The 17,874-nt window shown below is 36.3% G+C and overlaps 1 protein-coding gene across 4 annotated transcripts in view; it reads left to right on the top strand.

Moving 5' to 3' along the window:
* The window catches only part of SCFD2 (sec1 family domain containing 2), a 188,979-nt gene that overhangs the window by 47,834 nt on the left and 123,271 nt on the right, over nt 1–17,874 (top strand). For all 4 annotated transcript variants that reach the window (XM_085578609.1, XM_021555815.3, XM_085578608.1 and 1 more), the window contains exon 4: nt 1,109–1,284. In XM_085578609.1, the coding sequence (XP_085434735.1) occupies nt 1,109–1,284 (176 nt within the window). The remainder of the gene's footprint in view (nt 1–1,108; nt 1,285–17,874) is intronic.

Genomic DNA, 17,874 nt, shown 5'->3' with positions numbered 1-17,874 from the left:
AGTGGCAGTTTTACAAGATTTTTCTCCTTTATGGAAAAATTCTGACCAAAGTGAGCCGTGTTGTAACCTGTGAACCATTTAGCATCAGGACACCCTTATGTCTCCCTGGCACCAAAGAGTGTCCTATTTAACTTAAAGGATCCTCCTCACTCCATCTCATATATCCCTGCTTTTTAGGTCTGGTTTGCTTGAGGAAGATGACTTGTTACTGGCAGAGGCTTCCAGCAACCAGCCCTGGACTGAGTTGCAATCCAGACTTGCAGCTAGGATGGTGTTTTGACACCTTTTTGTCTGTCTGTTGATGGCATGTGTAATTGCCATCTGGGGTGATTTTCTTGGGATAGATGAGCTGCCTTCCTTCCTGAAAGAGATCCCTCCTAAAATATAAATTGCTTGAGCAGTTCAGCTGGCATTTTAATGCTGGATGGAACAACAGCTAATCCTGTAGTGTTCATCAGACCCAAATGGTGCCACTCATGCTTTTCTAATAAGAAGAGATCTACAGGACTGTGTGGGGTCATTGGGGTGTGTATTTTCAAACAGCTGGTGAAATCATGCTGTGGTTACTGCATGTCAGAAACTGAAGGGTTACACCTTGGAAGTATCCTTTCCAAGAAGAGCTCCAGAAATAAGTTTCCTTGTGTCACTAACATTATATTTGTTTCTTGAGTCAAGACTAATCAAAAAATATGCCCTCAGGAAATGGTGAGAAGATCTGAATTTGCTGTAAGGTAAAAAGCTCACAAATTCCCATTGGACTTCTGGTAAAAACAGAAAGACTGTTTAGAAGTAGTCATCAAATATTATTTCCCTTGCTGAAATGAATGTTCCTCTTTGAAAACAAAAATATTGCCCTTTATGTTACCATTTGTTATACATTGTTAAAAACCTGCCATATTACATACCTCAAGGCACAATTCATGGGTGATGCAAGTCTTTGTCCTGACCTGTTGCTGCAGCTGAAACTCCCAGTGATTGCAGCAAAGCTAAGATCAAGCCCATAGTGGAGAGGCCTCTAAAGTTCTCTATAACCTTTTCACTATAATTTAAAAAATTTAGCTTTGCATTTGTCTCCACTGAATGCTGTGTTCTGTTTTCCCTTCTACAGGCAGAGTCACCCCAGAACAGCTCAGCTCATACATTCAACTTTTCCGAAACAACCTCAAAGCTTTGGAGAACCACTGTGGTCTTCTACAGCTTGTGCTGGCCACAGTCCAGACTTTGAAACACCCCCAGACTTCCAAATGGGACAATTTCCTTGCCTTTGAGCGATTACTTCTGCAGGTACACATTCTGTTTAATGGTTTGATTTTCCACTGCATTCTGTAGGTTGTATTTGTTTATGAAGAAGTGCATTGGGATGTCTTGCTAAGGAGCTGTTCCTTATTACCAAATGGATAATAGGAATGGGAACCTACATATTTATTCTGTGTCTAAAAAATTAATTAAACAAAAGAGTAGGCATTAAAGGTGAAGCATATAAGTAATCTGAATTGGGTAAGAATTTTACATTTATATGAATTTTCAAGAAGATACAACTTCTGACATTGCCTAGGATTGTTGTATCATTGTCATCATTTTATGCTTCTTAAGGTAACATGCTGAATCAAATGCAGAGAGGAGTTTGTCACTATATAAGTGTAAAACTTGTGTAATTTTCTGAGTTGGAAATTCCATGCACCAAGAGAGTGAGGTTTCTCTTGTTCAAAACTGTCATCTACGCTCAGTTTTTCCCACCACCACATTTTTTATGGCATCCTGTTTGTGACTACAGTATTATTTACATACAATTTTCTATCACATTTGGATTGCTCTCAGGAAATTAAGAGTAAGTGATATTTTGAACTTTATCCTACTAACCTTTGGAGATGTACCAAACAAAGAAGGAGCTTTTTCTAAGAACCTAGTAAAGCTAATTTCTGCTGAAGTTCATAAAAAGCTTAAAATGTTTCTTCCTGTACTTTTTATTGTTTTAACCATCTTCTGAAACCCTAGCAAGAAGCATGCCTTGATGAGCAAACTCCTAATGAAGTTAATGAGTCAGCCTTAAATGAATGAAAACCAGATACCTCTGTAAAAATCAGGTGTCTAGAACAACCAACCAGTTTGATTCTCCTCATGATCTCTGGCATCAGGGTACAGTCCCTGGTCCTTCAAGAAAAATATGCCCATACTTCATAGTTTTGTAGTCAATGGCTTCCTGCAAGGTTTGGAAAGCAAAAAAACTGCAAAACTTAGATAGTAGCAAGCTCTTGTCTAAATTAATTTTTAAAATTATTGTCTCTTGGTGAGACTGAAATATTTTTGAGTATCATAGGCAACTTTCTTTCTCTATTTAAAAAAAATGAAAAATCCACACCTCAGGTACAAAACTCATTCTAGCCATTCTTTAGTTTTTCTGTAGAGGATGGGACTGACATTGTCCCCTTTTCTCTTCCACAGTGAGTCATGTCACATAGCTCTTCTCAGAGGCTGGCTAAGTTCCATCTTAAAACCAGTTCAGCTTTAGAATTAAAATAAAGCTGCAAGCTCAGCATAGTTTTCACAACAACAGACAGCTGTCTATATAAAAGCCATGCAGTAAATCAACAAGGAATGGGAAAACAGAGGTAAAGAACAACCAAACTATATATTTCATGAAATAGAAATGTTTAACAAGCACTCTCATGATCATAGGAGGCTTTGAATTATACCCTCTGCCTTCCACCCATCATATTAAGGTAAACTGTGCTAGCCAAAGCAAACTTTCTAGGCTAACATTTGTAACTGTTCCTTAAGCACATACTTGTTTTCAATATTTCAAACAACAGTTATTTTGAATTGTATAGACTCTATTTTGAAGACAAAATCTGACATGCATTATCTGCTCTGAGTGCATGGCCTGTCTTTGAGCTGTTGACAGGGGTTTGTAGGGAGAGCAGTGTTGAGACCCAGAAGACATTAGAGATATTTTTATTTTAAAAAATCAGCCAGGACATTACTTTGTGAATGGTTGGTACATAGCACACTGCACTAAATTTGGTGCTGTGGTATTTTGTTTCAGCAGTACTACTGAGAAATTCTTTAGCATGTTTGTTATATTTCATATAGTTTAAAATAATGAATCTTAAAGAATCCTCAATAACAAGTACCTGTTTTAACATGAAAGGAGTATTGTTTCTATTGTATATTGGAACAACATGGAAGACAACTGTTTGCAAAAGATGTACTGGGACTAATATCGTTAGATTCTGACAATGTAGGAGTTCTAGATTTTCTGCTGATGGATGCATGTCAGACTCCAGCTGATGCTAAAGGAGATAATGCAGTAAAAACAGTTGATGTTAGAATCTCAGATTTCCGAAAAAAAAAAAAAATCTGCACAGTGTTGGAATTTCTGTCATTACTGGATCTCTCTGACGGCTCTCATGAATCTCTGCTTAGTCTATTTCACACTTTTCAGAAAAAAGCTACATTGTTAATAAGAAACCTTTAGTCTAACTATTACACTAACCTTTTTGTTTTTTTCTTTTTCTCTCTACTCCTTGATTTACCCTTTTCAATTGCAAGTACTCAGTTCAAAAAATGGTCTGCTAGAGGTCAAAACAGCCTACTTCTACTATTTTGTCACAACTAAAATTTCTACATTTTTCAGACTTATGCTGGCTCATTAAGTTTTTTACATCTGCATCAAGTTTGTTTTGACTGAAAGTCTGCTAAAAGTATAGCTGCATACTTAGCATGGTGTTGTTCTCTCCTTAACTAGGATGGATGAATAGTTTGAGACTGCAATTGGATTTCAGTGGAATCATGGTGTTGGTCTCAAAGGAAAGAGGATCATGATATAAGAGTAATGCATCAAAAGGATTAATTTTGTTGATCACAAGTTTTCTCTGAGTTCTACTGCTCTACCTCTGCACATGATAGAGCTTTCAGTACTGAGGAGTTTTAAATATTGTGTAAATTTAAACATTTTGGCCTATTTACCAAGGAGGTATCCTACCCCATTGTATTTTTCTTCTCTTGAAATCCTCTTTCTGATTTTTCTCATTCTGACCATATGTAAAACTGATAAATGGGAAAGGGAACAGAGACCAAATGCTGCATCACACAGCCTGTAACTATCCAGTATTCCTCATGTGACTGCCTTGTTTTCCTGCAACTGAAGATTTAATATTTAGGGAGGTAACAAAGTAAGAAAGAGTGTTGCCACGCCATGCTTTTTAGTTATATTCCCTCTTCCTCTAAAATGTATGTCTTTATTGAAGGCTTATTAAGCAGTATGGGCCCATGAAATACAAAAACACAGGAGGAGCTCTCTCCAGACTAAACAAAATGTGACACTGTGAGAGAAAAAAACTTGCTGTTTTTAACATAGACTGTTCATATCTTTACTGAGCAGGGATTTCTGCCTCCAAATTCAATTTAAAAGTACCCAGCAGATAGTGTGAATAAGACCATAAATGTGCCCCAGGGGAAAGTGTTGCTCCTCTTTGAATAGCACTATTCTAAAATTGCTGATACAGTTGGGTACTGCCTCTTAGAATTTGCTGAATCCTTCTGGCATAACTTGTTCTCAAGATTTAAGAGTAAATTACTTGTCATACTGAGTAGAAGTCTATTTCATTAATATGCCCACCATTTAAATTCCAAGATTACAGTTTTTTTTAGTGACCCTTCCCAAAAGAGGAAGCTACCTTTCTTTTTTAGAATGAGGACAATTCTCTTCTTTTTTAAGATGTCTGGGGTAAACTTCCTTCTAAAACTGCAGATATACCAGCATTGCTGTCTTAGAATAGCTGGATTGACAAAAATAAGGGTATCTGAAAGATTATTAAATTAATTGTTATTATAGTGTTGGACAGGGAAATCTTGCTTCTTGAGATTGTTTGTGCCACAAAGTTTTTGTACCTGCTGTCCAACATTTCATAGTTTCCTGGGAAATTCGACAGCTTCAGTACTGATGTAAAAACCATGATGCCACTGTTAGATCTCAGAACTGTCAAAATTTTGTTTTGTGATGTTGATTAATGTCACATAATCTCAAGAGTAATTTGAATTAAATTCATAATAAAGAATTCTCTAAAAACCCACAAACCAACCAAATTCACAAAATCAATCCATAATCAAAAATTGTTAACACATTCTCAGTCTCATCCTTTAGATCAGTGGATATAACTACCTTTATGATGCCTATCTGACTTAAAGTCCTTTCAGCTACCGTAAAAAGAAATATTTTAGCAAAAGCAACTGGAATTTTTAGTCACTCCTGTTAGTAATACAAGTAGATCAAATACTTTGGTGGTGGAAGCTGTATACATAAAATTAGGTGGAGAGCTCTTGACAGTATAGTATTTTCATGTTTAAAATTCCAAGTACTAATTAGTACTAATTTGGTGCCGTAAAATTTATCAGAATACCGATTTTATTGTTGTCTTGGTGTCTTGTGTAGTCTTGGTGTCTTGTGTAACAGACAGTATAAACATGTTTTTAAGGAAACAGAGACTTAATGCCAGATGTCATTCCAGTGTTTTTATTTTCCTTTTGGCAGAAAGTAGTTATGAGTTTAATCAATGACATCATTCTCTTATGAATATTAGTGTTCAAACTCAGAAAAAAAAAGAAGTGGAAAAATCTCAATCCTGCTGAGTATTTTATATTGTAGTTAATGTTTCAGCAGCAAGATCTAATAGTAGGGTGTTAGTAACCATGCCATCCTGTGCTGTGATTCTTTTCCATTTTTGCAAATGTAAGTTACACGACTCATTACTTGATCAAGGGTGACGTTATTATTTATTTGCACATAATAGGTTAGGCGTTCCTCACACATACATCCCTGCACAGAATCTTTTGCCAATAAATTTGGAAACTCTTAAGACAGCTTACAAATTTTCCCTGCCTAGAACACAATGTAGTTTTCAGGCTGCTCAGCTTTTCTACAGGATTCAGTAGTTACTAGGTAATATTTATTGACTCTAAACTGGTGTAAATCAAGAGCTTAAGCATGGGCTGCAGTCTGCTGAAGCAAGCAGTTTACTAGAAAGTGAGAAAATAGAAAAACTTTTGTAGTAATCGCTCTTGCTTGCAAGAATAATTCATAGGTCAGCTATTGAGAGACCTTCACTTCCACATAGACTAGATTAAGATCAGTGACATTCCTTGTTATTATTTATATTGCTTATTTATGTGTAATTTATAATTACATAGCTCAGTGCAATAAATTATCTTTTTGGTGGTCTACAATGTTGATAAGTTAATCTCTTCAGATTAGATATTGCAACAGTATTTGGAAAGAAGACCCATAGTGTTAGCTGCCCACAGTTAGAGATTTTACATTTTAAAAATAAATATTGAAATTAGCTCAGTTACTTTTCAACATAAAGCTACATATGGAATGAATTGTCTTAGTGGGAGTCTTGCATGATACCATGGTGGTTGCAAAGGTCATCCTCTGGAATTTTGGATGAGATTGCAGTTTGGACACTGATACACATTCTGTCTTACCCAACTAAGCAATCAAATGTAATTTGTTGATGAAGTGAAAACAGTCATGTATCAATTACTTAAGCTTCCAAATTGTTTATTGTTAGTTCTTATTTAGCTGTCTGTTTGATAGACTTGCTGCATTTTCACTGTAGTCAATTCCATTACAAGTAAACCTGTTTGTATGTGTGTATATATATCTATATAAATTATTTCTTCTATATGTATATATAGAATTCTTATAGTTAAAATAATTTCCTGTATGTAGAATGCTCTTGATCAGACTACTTTGAAAGTACAAAATAAAATACAGGTAAGGATTGTTTTAACATTAAATAAATGCTTTGAGAGTAAACAGGAGCTGTCTTTATTGACAGTTTTTTATTCTGTTGAAAGAAAACTATTTGAAGTTTATCTAACTCTGGCTGACAAGAGGTTAAAATATTTTAAGTGTAGTTACCATATCATATGGGAATTAAGAATATCTTTCAGTATTCTTGTCAAATAAATATGTTTGCATTTGGTCTGAAAATTGCCAAGTATTGCCATTATGGCTCTCATTTAAAACACAAAGATGTCCTTCACTTGCTCTGTGAAGAGGCTAATATTTTGTATCCGGACAGAGGTCATCTAGAACCACTAAATGAAGAAATGGCTTTCTTAAGTGTACAAATGTCAACATCTGTAAAACGTTTAAAGCCCTGTGGGAAGAGGCTAAACATATTAATTCAATTGAAACTGTTAAATTAATGTTCTATGTACAAAACCAAAATACTTGTTGTAAAATAAAAGAATCCCAATGTATAAATTATTGTAATAGGAGCCAGCTTTTCACAGGGGAAAGCAGAAAACCACTATCACCCCCTCTAGACAAATGCACTTTCTTTTGTTAGAGGTTTAAGCAATTAATACCTTTCACTTGCCAGTGTTTTTAGCTAACATGTTGTGATTCCATGGCAGCTGCTATCTGGTTAAGCCATACTGAGGAGGGCTGCATTACTGTCAGTGTCATATGAACACTTGCTGCCAGTGAAACCCAGAGTCCTTCCCCAGTCCTGGGAATCCCTGTGCAGAGCTAGAGCCCTGCATATCACTTGCCATTCTTTCTCCTCTGTGGCTTTTCTCCTTAAAATGTAACATTAACTCCTTACTTTCTGTAAGAGTTAATATTAACTGTGCCAAAAGGTGGGTGCCCTCAATCCCTGCCAGTATATGTAGAGGAGTAGTGAGGAGACACAGTATTAACAATATTGAATAAATAATAATTTATTCTTACACTGACAGTTGTGCTCCAAGAAGCAAAGCTTCTGTTGCATGTACTCCCAGTAAATCCTTTCTTTGCCCTACACATTGCTCCAGTGATAAGAGTTGCCTACTACCTGATTTTCTTTAGATGCAGGATCTGGTTTCCAGTGTCTGCTTCTTAAGGAGATTGGTACCACCCTCACAAACAAAAAAAATTGTCTTACTTTATGGTTTTGCTTGCACAGGACAGACTGAGTCATGCATGAAATGTGTTTTTAAAAGCACTTTTCCTACATGGAAATTGTCTCCAATAGACTGGACAAATGTCATGGCTTATTAACCTGCAGAAAAATGGCTTGCATTATTTTGGATCCAACAAAGTGGAGGAGTCAAGAACTCTTGGCCACAGCATCTTTTATATTGGAAGGCAGGGACTTGTAAGCAATGCCTTTTTAGATGTGGCTTCTGTGGTCACAGGTAAGCAGTGTAACACTGCAGATTCTTTTAGTTTATCTTTTTGCCTCTTAACCACAGAAATCCCATTAGCAATGCCCATTCATCAGTCTCCTGATGGACAAGTTAATCGTCAAGGTTTTGCTGAGTACTGAATCAAGTGTGTTTTTATGGTGTTAAGCCTCTGCTAATAAGCTCATCAATTTGATGTTAATTGAGTATTACTGGCAGGCAAAGTCATATGAATAGAGATGGGGAAGTAGACAACTCCATTTGTATTCTAGCATTTTATTTTGTATCAATTTAATTCATTATGCCACTCATAGTTATTTGATAAAAATACTTGTTTTTTGCTTTCATTAACAGTACTGTAGTCTTTGAGGAAATAAGCATTGCCTTATTTTTACAGCCCCTGTGTCCTCCCTCCAAACAGATGCTCTTGTAATAATAATGAAGTCAACACCACAAAGCACAGTGTATAGTGAGAGCTTTATTTATAGGAACTGCTTATCATTGTGTGTCTTAGCTCCAAGGCAGTAATCACCTATCAAATCTCTTATCTGCAAACCAGTTTGATAGTGCCCACACTGTATATGTGGGTCTGAGTGTGATTATATTAGTCTGTCAGTTTGGTTTTCCTTCCTTTGGAGGATATACTTGATTTCCTACAATCAACAGATTGTAGGAAATAATCAAGTGTATTATTTTGCCTTGCTACAGACTAGCAAGGCAAAAGCAGAGAAACAACACACTTGAAAACTAGTGAAAACTTTACTGTGGCAAAATTAACAGTGGGGCTGCCACTGTCTCCCCACCTTAATGAGTTATATTAACTTTCAACAGGCCCCCCATGCTTCATTGGATCAGATATTTCTAAGCACATGAAGCATGCATAGACATAGAGGTGCACTTACTTTCAGTAGGAAAACGTGTATATTCTTTAATTTGATTTTGCTTATTTGATGGAAAACAAGGTGGTGTTAATTTTCTGAGCTTGCAGGCCAGCTGAGATCAGGGTGGTCTAGGACTTAACTCTTTTCTGACTTAAGATTTTGTCTTTTATGTGGTGAAGTGGAACTGGCAGTGTGTTGGAGAACTCACAGAACTGTTGTTTTCAGTGAAAACCCCACCCCCAAAGGAAGCTACACAGAGAGACACTAGTACATAACAAGCTGATTGTGGCTCAGTCCAGCTGTGAAGCCATGGTAGATTTTTGTTCATTATAAATTATAATCAATTTTTTATAGATGTATAGACCTGTGTGCTATTGTTTGCTCATTCCCAGCAAAGAAGGCAGGTTCAGCTCTCCTTCTCTAGGTTAGAAAAGCAAGCCATGTTTGAAAGCAGCATGCTGATTTGGCCAGCAAAATACTAGTGGAATTTTACCTTTGCAGTAGATAATGAAGAATAATTTTTAAAATCAAATCTGTACTTTCCAGTACTTATTGCCAGGCAATGTTTTGGAGTTGACTGGTTAGGTCTACTTAAAACAGAGTTGTTGCTCTAACTCTTCCCTCTTAGAGAGATGTAGAATATTAGAATTTAATCAAAGAGATTACTACTGTATCTGCTCTCCCACAGGTTTGTGTAACAAACAAACGACTCAACCAACTAGGTGTTTCCACACATTCCTGAGTTTTCTTGGGAAATTAAGAGAGATTTTCCACTAGGGGTTGTCTTTCTTTAGGTTTTATCCATTTCACATTTCTTCAGCTAAGTTATCTTACATTACCATGAAGTTTCTTTAAGGACTCTCAGTCTAAAAAGATGCCTCTTTAGAAGCCTCCCTATTTTACCCCATGGCACCATATTTGAGCAGAAGAGCATTAAAGTCAGCATACCATTGACCTTGAAAAACTGGATTTATGCTCAAAGCTGCCCGCTGACTGTGGTGTTCCTGGCTTGGTGCAGAGCAGTGTGAGGGCTGACACACTGGTGTAATAACACTGCTTGATTCTCATTTGGATCCCACCTTCCCCCAAAAAACAGAAGGAAATATTTGCTCCATACCTAGAAATTACTTGCATTTCCTTATTCTGAAGCTTCTGTAGCATTGTAGTTTCTGTGTTTACTCTTTTGTGTATTTAATAAGAATACTTTGTTAAATAAAAATGTGTTAGGCATAGGAGAAAAAATTAAATTTCCTTCTGGATGTCCCCCCTGCACCACCTCATCCCAGATTGTTTTCCTTTGTGTGCCTTTAAAACAAATAGCATATGGTTCTGTGAGTGTTCCTGTAATTTAAAGTAGTGGTGTTGCCTGCAGAAATGAAGGGTACTTCATTTCATAAAACTTGTATGGTATTTTCTAATGAAATATGACAGCCCATTTGTGCAGCTGTGTCTAATAAGGCATGAATACATTTAACTGCTGTTTACGTCCTCACACTGTTTGTTTGAAGTACAGAAATGCTGTACAGTCACATTAAGTAATTCAGTATAGAAATCTAACTTGGACTGACTATTGATGGGAAGTATTTCATGATCTTGTAGCAGGTTAAAACATATGGTTGTAGTTACAATAAATAAATTACTTGGTCCATAAACCATTGCCATTCAGCACAACTGTCAGGTTGATGTAGGTTTATTCTTCAGGAAAATAAAATGTAGATAACAGATAAGTAATAAATTATAATCTGAGTCTCTGGGGAAGGGAAAAGTTTCAAATTCTTTTTAATGAGGGCACTTGGAAGAGAAGAGGAAAAGGTAATGTGCCAGAGATGAGAAGCTCTCCAAACATGACTTAATTCTATTCATCAGTTTTCCTTCTAGTATTTCTTCCCTACCCATCCTCAAGTCTAGGGAAATGAAACAGCTACTAAGCCGTAGGCAGCAGAGGATTCAGTAGTTTTGTAGTTGCATCTAATTTACCCTTGCATAGTACTGTTGCCTGTTCTGAAAGGAGCAGAAATGTTTTTCTCTGATAAAAAATAAGGAACATTTTCTTTCCGTTTTTAAAAATTGTCTCTGGCTTTATCTGAATTTCTTAACCCAGTATTCTTCTGCAACACAGAAACAGAGATAGGACAGTTGAATTTGGGAAGATGTAGATACTGTATTGTAACTATTAATAGCTGTAGATATTAAATGTATCTGTTCAGAATGTTTTCCAGTAACAGTATCAGAGTGTGGGTAACATAAAGGATCCCTGAAGAAGACTAACACAGATCCTCAACTGCCTTTTTATTAACATATATTTTAATTATGACTTTGGTGTTCCTGGTGACCAGGCTCTCACTGGCATTATTTTTTTACATTCTGTTTGGTTTTGAAAGTATATTTTAAAAAATTATTTAGTCTTACATCTATTTTAACAGATATGGTTATGAAAAAATTCTGCAAGTCTCTTATGTCACAAACAATGAATATTTAAAAAGCTTAAGTTCTTGGTATCATGTAACACTACTTAAAGTTCATTATCTCTATTGCACAGTAGCCTAATCTGGGCATAATTCTTCTGATTGTATATGATCATAGGAATATATTTTAAAATATATGTTCTTGTACAAAAAAAAAAAAAAAAAAAAAAAAGGTGGAAATCTCTCTTGGCTTTCTCACATAATTAGATTATTCTGCTTCCATCTGTATAGGTGTTTCCTCAGACTATAAGTGTATTTTCTGACCAGGTTATTTAATTTCTGGAATTCCGCAAAAAAATACTCAATGCTCAAGGCTTCAATACACAACACTCAAGTACCCTGAATTTCACAGTTCTGGAGAGCCTCTGGAACAATTCAGTTAGCACCTTCTGTGTCCCCATATCTACTGCTTACCCAAGCTTGTCTTGGTGAGACCTTGGCTTTTGCCATAGATGTTGGAAATTTATGTTTTTTCCCTGTCCTGTGGAAGACAAAGCTGTTTGAGAAGCTACCTACTGTTGGAGAGAAATGGTTCACTGCATCTTCTCATTGCATCTACAGAGATGACAGTAGATGCGCAAGGACACACGGTGCTGCTGCTGCAAGGGAGTGTTTTTCAGGTTTGGCTTTCACTACATGCTGGTTTAGTTTCATCTGCTTGTTCACTGCAGAGAAGGGGTTGAATATACTGGAGACATATGTGCCCACATTTAATTTGTAGGGGTCTGACTGCAAGGATTGGCAACAAATGTATAGATTGGGAAGCCACCACATATTTTAGGGGAATTCTGTTGACAGCTTACAAAAATTCAGTGTTTTGCTTTGGGTTCTGATTTCATCCAATTTTTAAGCTACATGGAATGAATATTTTTCTCTTTATGAATTCACCCATGTAAGACTATCGGTTTCAAACATCAGCATCTGCAGATGGTTTTGTTGCTTCTGTAATATTAATTGTTTCCTAGCCTATCACTGTGTACATATGTGTTGTATCCATAGCCTGAGCAAGATCTTCAGAAATGATCACTAGCAGAAACTGAATTGTTTCTTTAATACCTGATGGATAAACTTAGAGTAGTAAAGATAAGCATGGAGTGGTGTAGCTCTTCTCATTATGTTTCCCTTCTCTAAGTCAAAAGGAGAGACACAGTTTTAAGACATCACTAAAGCACTCCTGCCTGGCACTAGTTTTCTTATCCTTTTTCTACACGTGTTGTTCATAGGAGTTTTATTTTCACAAAATACAAAGAGGCAGAGGAAAGCTTTCAATCTTTTAAAATACTTTAAATCTAAATTTTAATTGTTTTCAGTAAGTAATGGCACAGGAATAGAGTTTCTTTATGTAAAAATACAAAAGCTAGATGCTATCTCACACAGCGAGAAACATATTTTAAGCAGATGGGCTTTCAAATAAGGATGGAAACAGCAACTGACCAGGTGCCCAGTTTTTCTGTCCTGAAGAACTAAAAATAATTTACATATTTTTGTTTTCAAAACATTTGCATGTCATCTTGGTGTGATTACTGGCACATGTTGTATTGATTCAACTTTATTGTCACATTATTCTTTCACATTCAAGGGTCACATGTGCTCCACATCTGGTGAACATTGAAAAGTCTTTTGAAAAGCATCACCATGTTTTTGTTCTTAGAAATGCTTATGACAAATATCAATCTTGCATCTGCTTCTGCTATTGGTTGCAAACAGGATGCACTAGGCTGTGCCTACTGTCCAGTTACAAAACCACCAATGATAACATAATACATTTCCTGTTAGCTGAAATGATTAACTGCTTGGCTATTGGTCCTTGTTCCTTGCACTAGAATGACTGATAAGAATTAACTTTTTTATAGTTATTCATGCTAAAATATAGTCTTGCTTTTGAGGACAGCATGCTTTAAAAACTGCTAGCATAATATTCAATGTCGAAAGTCTCCAAGAAACTACTACTTAAATCATTCTCAAAAATGAATGTTTTCCGACAGATCTGCTGGTGCAGTTCTGGTTTGGTACACTGCTCAGTGCATTTTGTAGTGTGATTGCATGACTGTTTAGAACACTTCATGACAATGATGTCGCATTCATCATGAACATCTGATAGTGTGAAGTATGCTCATTGTGAACTCCATCTGTTTAGAATATACATTTCCCTGTACCAAAATGGTTGTATGCAAAGAAGATTGCAGTGTGCTTTTCGCACATTGTTTATTATATAGGGCAAAGTTAGACATCATGATTAGCATCTTCTTGCATTTCCCCCTTAGGTGCATATTATATAAAATCTCATTTGGAGATACCTAAACCCAGACTCAAACCTGAAACATGTTTAGTTGGGCTTAGAATGAAGGAGAAAATATTCTCTTGACTGAATAGTGACCTTCATTTCTCTTTTGGGACTTGACTTCTGACACAGAGCGAAGGCCAAAATAAAACCCAGACTGAGTTAGGGCCCTGACTTAAACCTGCTTTTAATTAAGCCTTGTAAAGAAGCTTTTCTGCTAAAACTCTCAGGTTGAAGAGTTCATGCAAAAAAACCTCCCTGTGCCTTACGAACAGCCAAAGTGGGGACATTCAAAATTACAGTTTTGAATAGTTTAATTCAGAAAAAATGCAAGTGAGAAAGTCCATAATAGTTATTTAATGCAATTTTTTTCAGATCACTCCTTCTCCAGTTATTTTCTTTTTTCATCGTTCTGTGTGTTTCAGTTAAAACTTAATGCTTCTACAAGATGCTTTGATATGAACAAATATGAAAATGAAATTGTTTTGGTTTCCTTTTTTCCTAATTGCACATAAATCTGGTCCAGTTCAGCTGGACGCAGTTACAGCGCATTAGACATGTAATACACATTTCAAATCAGAATCCTTGTGCCAAGGCAAAGGTCAAAGTAATTTTCTTGTTTGTTTGTTTTTAAAGGGATTAAATAAATGTAGTTTTACCACAAGGAAACTGACAGCGTCGATTGCTTACTTATGGCTTTGAAGTCCACATTTTAACGGGAGAGGACAATCCTGTCTGGATCAGTAGCAGGGATAATTTCAGAAGCAAAGGCTGTGTGTTTTCTGTGCAAAATGATGCCCTTTGTGCAAGACGTCTGCTAGATCACTTACACTATCAGCCCCAGACAAGAGCTTATACCACATTAAAATAAAGCTGTGGCTTCAGTGACAGGCTGTAAACAAAAGGGGTGGGATACAGTTAATGGCAGCAGTGTAGTGCTAAAGAAAAATAAATAATTCCCTTTTACTTGCAACTGGCAAATGCCCAAATGCTGAAACATCATCAATCATCCTTGATGACTAGATGAGATCATAAACCGAATGAGGAAAAATAAACTTGAATTTAACTTAAATTGTAATTGGCACAGTAAAAATTAACTTTCACCCTAAAAAATGTTTTCTTCTTCCAAAACATTTCTAATTGCCGCCCTTTCCAGCTTTTCCCCACCCATTGCAGAAGTTCCAAGTACTCCTCGCTATTGGTAATGTCAACCTTCCATGTCTGTTTCAGCACATGCTTTTAGTTTTTTTTGTTGAGAAGCAAGCTGCTTTTGCATTTCTTCCAAAAAAAAATCTTAAGTGTAGTCTTCATATAAATACTGAACATCATGTTATTCATAACCTCATAATTCACCAGTCTACCAGCTGAATAATATAGCAGGCATAGAAGACTGAGAAGCAAAGGATATTATACAGACCAGGAGAGTCATTCTGATAAAAATCTGTTGGGGAAAAACTTCCTGAGAAAACTACACTGAGTTTCTTTTTCAGTTCTTCACACATTACAGTTTATTATGAACAAAATACACACTCTAGGGAACAGTTATGTAGTGTTAGGAAAATTGACTTGATATTTTAATTTTTACAGCTGTTTGTGTTTTGCAGTATGATTTTTTTAAAAAGTGTCTATATCGTATCCCTGGCGAGAGTTGTTTGTTCTTCACAAGTGCATAGCTTTAAATATAAAAGTTAAGTTCTGGAAAGTTTGAGATCTGGTATTGAAATAATACTAAAATTCCACCAATAGTATGAAGTCCTGACATTGTGAAGTCAGCTTTGAAGCTGGCAGACTACAACATTATTTAAAAGATAAAGCAGTGTATCACAAATATTTCAGTCAGGCAATGATCATTACTGATTATTTGAAAAACATCCAGTGTGACTGGAAGAACTGATTTGATTTTGACTGATTTTAATAAGCAATAAGGAAGGAAATGTTGTAGTTTTAGACCATTGGTTTAAAGGCAGTGTTACATCCTAGCTATTCATGGCACATACCAAGTAAATTGAGAATATCAGTCTTGTTCTTAGGGGGTCTAATTGATGCCAAATTGGCAGAGATTGAGTAGTATGGGAACACAGGCTACCCCCTAACCTCCTGAGCTTTTGCATATTTACTTTACCAGTTGTGTAGATAAGGTCTTTTGCTTCACCATGCTGTCAATCTGGTCTTTGCTCTAAGATGAAAACATTGAATTTAATTATGTTGCATAGGCTTGGGTCAGCCCTCCCCTATGATATCAGATGTCTAAAGGGAACCTCTGATGACAATTAGTGTGTATTGCTTGTGAGTGTTGGGAACAAACTATGTGAGCAATCTTTTCAATAGATACACTGAGAGATTGATTTTTTTCCTTCTTAATTAAAAAAAAAAAAGGCATAAATGCTGACTTAGAATAGCTCTGACTATGTTGTGTTAAAATGGTGGATCAGTCATGCTGTTTCTTTATTTGCATAATAAGATCTGGGGGGAAATCTATTCTAGACTGAATTGAATTTCTGCCAGCATATGATGATGCCATGTTATTTTATGTGGAGAGAACTGTAAGCTGAGAACTTGTGATTTTGGAGGAATGTCTTTCAAAGGCTTGCAGCTCATTGCAGCTTGGAGGGATGCAGCTAAAATAGTATTTTAGCATTTTTTTTCTCCTGTTATACATGTCAGGTTTTTTGTCTGTGTTGGCAGGAGGCTCAGTTTGTGGATAGATGTTTATCCTTTTGTACGTGATCATGTTCATGTAGTCATTCTCGCCAGAAAGTGTAAACATAAGTACAGAAGGTTTTCAGACACCCAGAGTAGCTTTTGTGGACGTGGAAGATTTAATAGTAGTCAGTAGGGAGTCTCAGTGGCCAGTGTAGGAGCACTTGCATGTGAGAACTGTGGGCAGTTCTGTGCTGTTGTCAGGAGAGGGAAACATGACTGCCATGCACTAGGGACACATGGCCCTTCTAGGGCCACAGTGTTTTTTGAAAGGCCCAATAGTAAAAGTTAATTGTAACACATTGTAGAGTATTTTGTTTCAATTTTGCTTTACTGAAGTTACCACATACATTCCTCAAGTAGTTTGATGTAGGCATTTAATGACCTTGTCTTCTCAATTGATGGTGTAGTTACATGAGATAGGTGGCTAGTGAAACATGTGACCTAATTCAAGGCTGAGAACTGGGGGAGTGGTTCTTTATGTCCAGTTCTGTTATTTTGCAGTTGGCTCAGTGTTTGCTAGCCTGTGCTGAAAAGAAGAGCTGAGAAAAGATAGTTGTGCTGGTTCCAAGGAGAACTTCTATCAGTTGAAAGCTGAGTCAGCTCTTGCAAAGCCCATTGATACCTCAGTCTCAGGATAAAGAGCAAGTTTGGAACATCCCGGGATTCCCAATGTTTTTTCAGATCAAGAAATTTTACCTGTTGTTTTGCCATTAGCCAAGTTGCTTTTACTGTATGGTTTCTACTTTCCTACCTGCAGCATCAGAGCTTGTTCTGAATGTTGTGGCCATGGAACTAAATATTCTACATTTAATTGCACTCTTTGCTGATTACAGCATGAAGTACTGGCTTTTGGAGCTCACCCTTGCTCTTTTTCTGGTGTTTGGATTATTATTGGTCATTTGACTGTTGATCAGTTGCCTACTAGTTATTCTCAGGCTAAATGTTTTGATATTTTGTGCTAATTTTCTGTTGCTCTATGACTGAGGATTTTATTAGCTTCACACCAAAATTTGGTAGATCCATGTGTTGCAAGGATAAGGGTATGTTCTGGAAGATGACCTAAGTAACAAGTGTTCAGGCATCCTCCATGAATTCAGCACTTCAGTTAAATGTAAAACACTGCTGTTCCTGTAGTAATCTAAAACTTGAGCAAGCTGGGTTTTAGTAAAATCAGTAAGAATTAGTAACAGAGATTTCAGAATTTTTTCCTGATAATAATTTTTTCTTTCAGTAACAGCAAATATATAGTTTTATGTCCTTCACTTTATCCATATGTACTTAAAGGTTGCAAGTTTAAAATTATCACTAAACTAGTAAAACAGTCATTCTTATTCTTCAGTGATCTCTGGGAATTTGGTACCAGAAAGATTCC

The sequence above is a fragment of the Lonchura striata genome, chromosome 4 (genome assembly GCF_050655825.1).
Source record: "Lonchura striata isolate lonStrDom1 chromosome 4, ASM5065582v1, whole genome shotgun sequence".
NCBI classification, from domain to species: Eukaryota; Metazoa; Chordata; class Aves; order Passeriformes; family Estrildidae; genus Lonchura; species Lonchura striata.
Note: the sequence above shows the minus strand (reverse complement) of the source record. Positions and strands in the feature narration are given on the sequence as shown.